This window comes from Oncorhynchus kisutch, linkage group LG12 (assembly GCF_002021735.2).
Source record: "Oncorhynchus kisutch isolate 150728-3 linkage group LG12, Okis_V2, whole genome shotgun sequence".
NCBI lineage: Eukaryota > Metazoa > Chordata > Actinopteri > Salmoniformes > Salmonidae > Oncorhynchus > Oncorhynchus kisutch.
The window spans coordinates 1,771,418-1,781,794 of record NC_034185.2 but is presented as its reverse complement, the minus strand read 5'-3'; the positions used below and the strand labels follow the sequence as shown (position 1 = coordinate 1,781,794).

The 10,377-nt window shown below is 45.6% G+C and overlaps 1 protein-coding gene across 4 annotated transcripts in view; it reads left to right on the top strand.

The window, feature by feature from the left end:
- Positions 1-2,141: 2,141 nt before the first annotated feature.
- hmgn3 (high mobility group nucleosomal binding domain 3) overlaps positions 2,142-10,377 on the top strand; it is a 34,697-nt gene continuing 26,461 nt past the window's right edge. Inside the window, exon 1 of one of the 4 annotated variants that reach the window (XM_020474064.2) lies at positions 2,142-2,288. In XM_020474064.2, coding sequence (XP_020329653.1) covers positions 2,274-2,288 — 15 coding nt within the window. In that variant the 5' untranslated portion in view covers positions 2,142-2,273. The remainder of the gene's footprint in view (positions 2,289-10,377) is intronic. The other 3 variants (XM_020474065.2, XM_031836723.1, XM_020474063.2) reach the window with 3 other exon arrangements.

Sequence of the window (10,377 nt, the reverse complement as noted above, 5' to 3'; positions counted from 1 at the left end):
CTGTATAGTTTGTCTTTATGAGGTCTCTGGATCCTCTGCTTCTTATTGGTCACTGTGTCACTTTATTCATAACTATTATCTTACCCTACACAAACACACACACTCACACCACAGACAGCCCATCACACTCACACCACAGACAGCCCATCACACTCACACCACAGACAGCCCATCACACGAACAGCTCTGGAAATGCACGTCTATTGTCACAGCAACACAAATGATCCATTCTGTCCCTTTCTTTTTGTCTTGTTGTGTTTTCTTTCCATTTAGCTGACTGGGTGATCCATGTGTAGACGGGGGAAGGGGGTGGAGAGTGGGGGGAGTCCACGTTCCCTGGCAGCTCCCTGAGTGTTCTGCATTAGCTTTTGAAACATTACAGTAAGGTTCTGGTACATGTGTGTAGCTAGCGTGGATGGCTGGGGGATTTTGTTGTGTGTTGTATTGTAGCCTATTGTGAAGCTCTGCCGTGTGGTAAGGCGGGGGGGGGGGGGGTTAACCTCATTGTGATGTCACTGTAGAATGTTGAGATGGATGGACGGTGGCCATTCTTGGTGGGAGGTTTCTTGATGTAGAATGTTGAGATGGATGAACGGTGGCCATTGTTGTTGGGAGGTTTATTTATGTAGAATGTTGAGATGGATGGATGGTGGCCATTGTTGTTGGGAGATTTCTTTGTGTAGAATGCTGAGATGGATGGACGGTGGCCATTGTTGTTGGGAGATTTCTTTGTGTAGAATGTTGAGATGGATGGACGGTGGCCATTGTTGGTGGGAGGTTTCTTTATGTAGAATGTTGAGATGGATGGACGGTGGCCATTGTTGTTGGGAGGTGTCTTGATGTAGAATGTTGAGATGGATGGACGGCGGCCATTGTTGTTGGGAGATATCTTTATGTAGAATGTTGAGATGGATGGACGGTGGCCATTGTTGGTGGGAGGTTTCTTGATGTAGAATGTTGAGATGGATGGACGGTGGCCATTGTTGTTGGGAGATTTCTTGATGTAGAATGTTGAGATGGATGGACGGTGGCCATTGTTGGTGGGAGGTTTCTTTATGTAGAATGTTGAGATGGATGGACGGTGGCCATTGTTGGTGGGAGGTTTCTTGATGTAGAATGCTGAGATGGATGGACGGTGGCCATTGTTGGTGGGAGGTTTCTTGATGTAGAATGCTGAGATGGATGGACGGTGGCCATTGTTGTTGGGAGATTTCTTGATGTAGAATGTTGAGATGGATGGACGGTGGCCATTGTTGTTGGGCGGTTTCTTGATGTAGATTGTTGTGTGAAGTGAGCTCCATTGTGATGCGTATGTGAAATGTTGTGTGAGATCCGTCCATGATGATGTCATGGTAGAATAGTTGTTTGAGCTGATTGCTGTGTGTCTCCTCTCATGTCCATCACGTGTCACTGGGCTGGTATCTAGTACGGTAGGTATCCTTACTACTGGGCTACAGCGATAGCTGCTCTGGAAATATCATCAGGGATGTGATTTGGGAGTCATTCATTTATTCACTCTAGGTTTTCCAGGGATTTTTGTCCTGTGAATATGTGTTGATGCTGCAATTATGGATTTAATAATGTATGCATCCATTAAACTATAAAAACACTAATATTCAGTCTTTGCATTGATTGAATATTCTTGTCATACTCGATCTAGTGTGGGAGTATGAACTAGTTGTTAACCTCAGAGTTTCTGAAGCAGAAATATAGAACTATTCTGTATCAACCTAATCAAAGTGTTGCAGGACAATCCAGGTGAATCAGTGAGGAATATAGCTCCTCTATCAATGCGTTTTGTTTTATTGATTGTTCTTGTTTGTTTGTGTGTTTAAACAGCTCTTCCCTTCAGACTGTTTTAGTGTCATAGTTCTGGCTCGTTCCCTTCCAGCCTACACTACCCAGAGACACCTAGAATAGGGTCACCTTTCTTCTGGTCTTTCTTCTCTTCTGTTCATTACCATGAAGAAGCTGTGATTTGCTTGCCAAGAGCTTGTAGCCAATCAGACGCACCATAGAATCCTATTCTCAACCAATGATTGCTGTTGTAATATTTGCATGCAGGGGGCTCGACCAATCCCGTGGCATATACAGGAGCAACGTTTGCGTGTCTGGCCTATAGGCAGAGATAACGGTCTACATATGATTAGCATGTGGTTATGGAAGGTGTTTCGTATTGATCCAGTATGTGGTGACAGTTCTCAGTTTGCGCCGTGGACCTGCTGGTTGAACTCTTCGATCCTCTGGAGGGAATAATATTTCTGTAGCACAACATGCCTAAAAGGAAGGTGAGTCTGGCTGTTTTTAAACCGATACTACTTGTGAATGTAGTTTATGTTGTATTCGAGAGAGGATAGCACTGTGTCGCTGCCTCCCATTGGTTCTATTTAGCGACGCCGAGCCGGAACATTGCCGGTTAGAACGGTTCAGTTGTGACCGTTTGATCGGGAGGGGAGTCTAGAGGGGATGCGCTGGACATGTCGGCATTCCTCCGTGTTATTCGGTGTGTTTTATGTCTAAGCCCCTGCTCTCCGTGGCCGGTGTGTTGGACGCTGTCCCCTTCCTGCCTGTCCACCCACACCAGAAAGTCTGTCACCACTCCGTGCACTTCTCGCGCTCCGGAATGTCACCCATCCAGCCGGTAGGGATGAGTGCCACACTGTCGCAGCTTAATTTTAAAGTGACCGCTTTATCCCTTAGTGACTGCGTGTTAGTGTGTCCGTTTCACCGATGGGCTTAATCTGTGTCTGAAGGACAGATGTCTGCCTTTACATATTTTGTAGTATTATAAAACAATTTTACAGCGACACCCTCTTCTTCCTCCCTCCCTCCCTCTGTCGCCTTTCAGACCCATATATAACCACACTGACAGTCAAAACCTACAGAGCGAGAGGAGAACAGAGAGAGGAGGGGGAGAGGGCTGGTTATAGACTGTTATAGAGAACAGCAATAGCCTATCAAAACAGCCATTTGTTTGTGGCTGTTGCGCATTGTATTAGGGAACACACAGGGTCGGGGTATTGTTATAGAAGTGGGCTGTTTTCCAACCTTTCCCTCTGAGGACAGAGCGAGAAAGAGAGGGTTGGAGGTCATCAATACATCTTTCTGAGGCATTTTCCTGTTTTACTGAGAGGAAGACCATAGATGGGCTGCTGCCTACCTGTCTCCACACCTGCCGAGCTGCCTACCTACCTGCCGAGCTGCCTACCTACCTGCCGAGCTGCCTACCTACCGAGCTGCCTACCTACCTGCCGAGCTGCCTACCTACCTACCTACCTGCCGAGCTGCCTACCTACTTGTCTTCCTGCCTACACACCAGCCTACCTGCCTACACACCTGCCTGCCAAGCTGTCTGTCTACCTACCTACCTGCCCAGCTTTCTACCTACCTGCCGAGCTGCCTACCTACCTGCCGAGCTGCCTGCCTAGCTGCCCACACACCTGCCTAGCTGTCTACACACCCGCCTAGCTGTTTACCTACCTACCTGCCTGCCTAGCTGTCTTCCTGCCTACACACCAGCCTACCTGCCTACACACCTGCCTGCCAAGCTGTCTGTCTACCTACCTACCTGTCGAGCTGTCTACCTGCCTAGCTGCCTACACACCTGCCTACACACCTGCCTAGATGGCTACACACCTGCCTAGCTGTCTGCTTAGCTGTCTACCTATCTACTTCAACACCTGCCTAGCTGTCTGATTAGCTGTCTACCTATCTACTTCAACACCTGCCTAGCGGTCTACTTGCCTACCTGCCTGCCTGCCGAGCTGCCTACCTACCTGCCGAGCTGCCTACCTGCCTAGCTGTCTACACACCTGCCTAGCTGTCTACACACCTGCCTAGCTGTTTACCTAACTACCTACCTACCTGTCTAGCTGTCTACACACCTGCCTAGCTGTCTGTGTAGACACATGCCTAGCTGTCTACCTATCTACCTCCACACCTGCCTAGCTGTCTGCCTGCCTACACACCTGCCTAGCTGTCTCCACACCGGACTAGCTGTCTACATAGCTACCTGTCTACACACCCGCCTGCAAACCCAGCCTAAAACTCCAAACAGCAAGCAATGCAGGTGTAGAAGCACGGTGGCTAGGAAAAACTCCCTAGAAAGGCCAAAACCTAGGAAGAAACCTAGAGAGGAACCAGGCTATGTGGGGTGGCCAGTCCTCTTCTGGCTGTGCCGGGTAGAGATTATAACAGAACATGGCCAAGATGTTCAAATGTTCATAAATGACCAGCATGGTCTAATAATAATAATAATAATAATCACAGGCAGAACAGTTGAAACTGGAGCAGCAGAACGGCCAGGTGGACTGGGGACAGCAAGGAGTCATCATGTCAGGTAGTCCTGAGGCAGGGTCCTAGGGCTCAGGTCCTCTGAGAGAGAGAGAAAGAGAATTAAAGAGGGCATACTTAAATTCACACAGGACACCGAATAGGACAGGAGAAGTACTCCAGATATAACAAACTGACCCTAGCCCCCCAACACATAAATTACTGCAGCATAAATACTGGAGGCTGAGACGGGAAGGGTCAGGAGACACTGTGGCCCCATCCGAGGACACCCCCTTGAAGCACCTTTGGCAGCGATTATAGCCTTTAGCAGTGAGTCTTCTTGGGTATGATGCTACAAGTTTGGCACACCTGTATTTGGGGAGTTTCTCCCATTCTTCTCTGCAGATCCTCTCATGCTCTGTCAGGTTGGATGGGCAGTGTTGTTGCACAGCTATTTTCAAGTTTCTCCAGAGATGTTTTGATCGGGTTCATGTCCAGGCTCTGGCTGGGCCACTCGAGGACATTCAGAAACTTGTCCCGAAGCCACTCCTGCATTGTCTTAGCTGTGTGCTTTGGGTCGTTGTCCTGTATGAAGGTGAACCTTCGCCCCAGTCTGAGGTTTTTATCAAGGATCTCTCTCTGTACTTTGCTCCGTTCATCTTTCCCTTGATCCTGACTAGTCTCCCAGTCCATACCTCTGAAAAACATCCCCACAGCATGATTCTGCCACCACCATGCTTCACCGTAGGGATGGTACCAGGTTTCCTCTAGACGTGACACTTGGCATTCAGGCCAAAGAGTTCAACTTGGTTTCATCAGACCAGAAAGTCTTGTTTCTCATGGTCTGAGAGTGGCTTTGGTGCCTTTTGGTAAACTCCAGGTGGTCTGTCATGTGAGTTTTTTTCCTCCGTCTAGCCTCTCTACCATAAAGGCATGATTGGTGGATTGCTGCAGAGTTGGTTGGCCTTATGGAACAACTCTTCCATCTCCACTGAGGAACTGTAGTGCTCTGCCAGTGTGACGATCAGGATCTTGGTCACCACCCTGACCAAGGCCCTTCTCCCCCGATTGCTCAGTCTGGCCCTGCGGCCAGCTCTAGGAAGAGTCTTGGTGGTTCCAAACTTCTTCCATTTAAGAATGACTTGAGGCCACTGTGTTCTTGTGGACCTTCAATGCTACAGCCATGTTGTTGCTACCCTTCCCCAGATCTGTGCCTCGACACAATCCTGTCTCTGAGCTCTACGGACCTCATGGCTTGGTTTCCAAATCATGTCAAATCAATTGGATTTACCACAGGTGGGCTCCGATCAAGTAGTAGAAACACCTCAAGGATGATCAATGGAGACAGGATGCACCTGAGCTAAATTTAGAGTCATAGCAACATTGGCTGTAATGAAGGTGTCATGAAGCCAGTTTGCTGCGTCGACCTGATTTTCATGTAGGAGTTTATTAACCAGTAATAACAGCACAGTGTGATGCTGCTACACCTTCTCAATCCTCCCAGAGCCCCTACACACACACACACACACACACACACACATAGGGGCTGAATACTTTTTTAAATAAGATATTTCAGTTTTTTTTATTTGTAATACATTTGCAAAAATTTCTAATTTCTTTTTTCACTTTGTCATAATGAGGTATTCTGTAGATTGCTTAGGAAAATGTGTATTTAACCTCTACAGGTGACTGCGGGACGCTTGTGCTAACGTAGACTAATGTGTTTAGAGGTTGTAAGTAACAAGAAAATTGCCCAGGACATATCTGATACTGCACTGTCCAATTTACAGTGAAATAATACCATCCTGTTGTTTGAGGAGGGTGCACAGTTATGAATCTATTAATAAACCAAATAGGCACATTTGATACAACATTTTGAACTGAAATACAATGGTTCATTGAATCAGTCTAAAACTTTGCACATACACTGCTGCCATCTAGTGGCCAAAACCTAAAATCTTCTTTAACCTGGAATATTACATTTATTTTGCATTTCAAAGATGGAACAAAAAAAATGCATATTTTTTTTTGTCTTTGTATTATCTTTTACCAGATCTAATGTGTTATGTTCTCCTAAATTAATTTCACATTTCCACAAACTTCAAAGTGTTTCCTTTCAAATGGTATCCATATCCCTGCTTCAGGTCCTGACTAGTTGGATATGTCATTTTAGGTGAAAATTGAAGAAGAAAAAAAAGATTTCCGATCCTTATTAATCAATTGTAGAATAAGGTTACGTAACAATGTGGAAGAAGAGAAGTGGTCTGAATAATTTCTGAATGAACTGTGAATCCACTAGCTTTATATAATTACATTATTCATTTGTTTCTTACATCTGCAAAAAGCTAGTTTGTCCTTTTTCTTAGCAAGTTGGGCCTAAATCTTGTTAGCTGCTAATTGCTCATTTCTAATTGCTAATCTCTACCTGGCTAATAAATGCATAGCTAACATAACTAGCTATATACTGGCTTATAATACCAATGATGGTGTAGACCTACATCTGCATGTTTTTTTTGTGCAACAGTTTTTTCCAAATGAAATATGCAAAGCAAGAATATGTTAGCTACTTCATGTAGCCAAATATTATAGGGTTTATAGCTCCTACCCTGTCCCAGTAACTCCTCACTGGTATTTTAATTTGTTGCCATGTCAACCTGTATTCAATGTTCCCACTATTATATTCTAACTATAGAATGAAAATAATTCCAGTAGTTCACCCAATTGTTTTGCTCTAAATCAAAAGTCAAATAGCAATTGCAACATTTGGTTAAAAATAAGGCCTAGATTATTTTATTTTTTTGCCCATATCGTGCAGTCCTACTTGGCAGTGTGGAAATGATCTCAAATCAGTGCAGAATAAAAATGTATTTTAGGTTGAATTGAACAGTATAAGACAATCAGAATGGAGAAAGACCCATTGACATCACTCAGAATGTATGTGTTGCCACCCTAGGGTCACAACTCATGAAGCACATTTCGGACTTTCATGATTCAAAAACATAAATTGGCATCATTCCGTCCATTTTTTTTTCCCTCAAAAATACTGTGACATGAGGGTGAAACGGTACATTGATTCATATTGAACCGTTCGGTCCAGGGTCCACGGTACATTTATTCATATTGAACCGTTCGGTCCAGGGTCCACGGTACATTTATTCATATTGAACCGTTCGGTCCAGGGTCCACGGTACATTTATTCATATTGAACCGTTCGGTACAGGGTCCACGTTACATTTATTCATATTGAACCGTTCGGTCCAGGGTCCACGGTACATTTATTCATATTGAACCGTTCGGTCCAGGGTCCACGGTACATTTATTCATATTGAACCGTTCGGTCCAGGGTCCACGGTACATTTATTCATATTGAACCGTTCGGTACAGGGTCCACGGTACATTTATTCATATTGAACCGTTCGGTCCAGGGTCCACGGTACATTTATTCATATTGAACCGTTCGGTACAGGGTCCACGGTACATTTATTCATATTGAACCGTTCGGTCCAGGGTCCACGGTACATTTATTCATATTGAACCGTTCGGTACAGGGTCCACGGTACATTTATTCATATTGAACCGTTCGGTACAGGGTCCACGGTACATTTATTCATATTGAACCGTTCGGTACAGGGTCCACGGTACATTTATTAATATTGAACCGTTCGGTCCAGGGTCCACGGTACATTGATTCATATTGAACCGTTCGGTACAGGGTCCACGGTACATTTTATTCATATTGAACCGTTCGGTCCAGGGTCCACGGTACATTGATTCATATTGAACCGTTCGGTACAGGGTCCACGGTACATTGATTCATATTGAACCGTTCGGTACAGGGTCCACGGTACATTTGATTCATATTGAACCGTTCGGTACAGGGTCCACGGTACATTGATTCATATTGAACCGTTCGGTACAGGGTCCACGGTACATTGATTCATATTGAACCGTTCGGTACAGGGTCCACGGTACATTGATTCATATTGAACCGTTCGGTACAGGGTCCACGGTACATTGATTCATATTGAACCGTTCGGTACAGGGTCCACGGTACATTGATTCATATTGAACCGTTCGGTACAGGGTCCACGGTACATTGATTCATATTGAACCGTTCGGTACAGGGTCCACGGTACATTGATTCATATTGAACCGTTCGGTACAGGGTCCACGGTACATTGATTCATATTGAACCGTTCGGTACAGGGTCCACGGTACATTGATTCATATTGAACCGTTCGGTACAGGGTCCACGGTACATTGATTCATATTGAACCGTTCGGTACAGGGTCCACGGTACATTGATTCATATTGAACCGTTCGGTACAGGGTCCACGGTACATTGATTCATATTGAACCGTTCGGTACAGGGTCCACGGTACATTGATTCATATTGAACCGTTCGGTACAGGGTCCACGGTGAATTGATTCATATTGAACCGTTCGGTACAGGGTCCACGGTACATTGATTCATATTGAACCGTTCGGTCCAGGGTCCACGGTACATTGATTCATATTGAACCGTTCGGTACAGGGTCCACGGTACATTGATTCATATTGAACCGTTCGGTACAGGGTCCACGGTACATTGATTCATATTGAACCGTTCGGTACAGGGTCCACGGTACATTGATTCATATTGAACCGTTCGGTACAGGGTCCACGGTACATTGATTCATATTGAACCGTTCGGTACAGGGTCCACGGTACATTGATTCATATTGAACCGTTCGGTACAGGGTCCACGGTACATTGATTCATATTGAACCGTTCGGTCCAGGGTCCACGGTACATTGATTCATATTGAACCGTTCGGTACAGGGTCCACGGTACATTGATTCATATCCGTTCGGTACAGGGTCCACGGTACATTGATTCATATTGAACCGTTCGGTCCAGGGTCCACGGTACATTGATTCATATTGAACCGTTCGGTCCAGGGTCCACGGTCCATTGATTCATATTGAACCGTTCGGTCCAGGGTCCACGGTACATTGATTCATATTGAACCGTTCGGTACAGGGTCCACGGTACATTGATTCATATTGAACCGTTCGGTACAGGGTCCACGGTACATTGATTCATATTGAACCGTTCGGTACAGGGTCCACGGTGAATTGATTCATATTGAACCGTTCGGTACAGGGTCCACGGTACATTGATTCATATTGAACCGTTCGGTCCAGGGTCCACGGTACATTGATTCATATTGAACCGTTCGGTACAGGGTCCACGGTACATTGATTCATATTGAACCGTTCGGTACAGGGTCCACGGTACATTGATTCATATTGAACCGTTCGGTACAGGGTCCACGGTACATTGATTCATATTGAACCGTTCGGTCCAGGGTCCACGGTACATTGATTCATATTGAACCGTTCGGTACAGGGTCCACGGTACATTGATTCATATTGAACCGTTCGGTACAGGGTCCACGGTACATTGATTCATATTGAACCGTTCGGTCCAGGGTCCACGGTACATTGATTCATATTGAACCGTTCGGTACAGGGTCCACGGTACATTGATTCATATTGAACCGTTCGGTCCAGGGTCCACGGTACATTGATTCATATTGAACCGTTCGGTCCAGGGTCCACGGTACATTGATTCATATTGAACCGTTCGGTACAGGGTCCACGGTACATTGATTCATATTGAACCGTTCGGTACAGGGTCCACGGTACATTGATTCATATTGAACCGTTCGGTACAGGGTCCACGGTACATTGATTCATATTGAACCGTTCGGTACAGGGTCCACGGTACATTGATTCATATTGAACCGTTCGGTACAGGGTCCACGGTACATTGATTCATATTGAACCGTTCGGTACAGGGTCCACGGTACATTGATTCATATTGAACCGTTCGGTACAGGGTCCACGGTACATTGATTCATATTGAACCGTTCGGTACAGGGTCCACGGTACATTGATTCATATTGAACCGTTCGGTACAGGGTCCACGGTACATTGATTCATATTGAACCGTTCGGTACAGGGTCCACGGTGAGTTGATTCATATTGAACCGTTCGGTACAGGGTCCACGGTACATTGATTCATATTGAACCGTTCGGTACAGGGTCCACGGTGAATTGA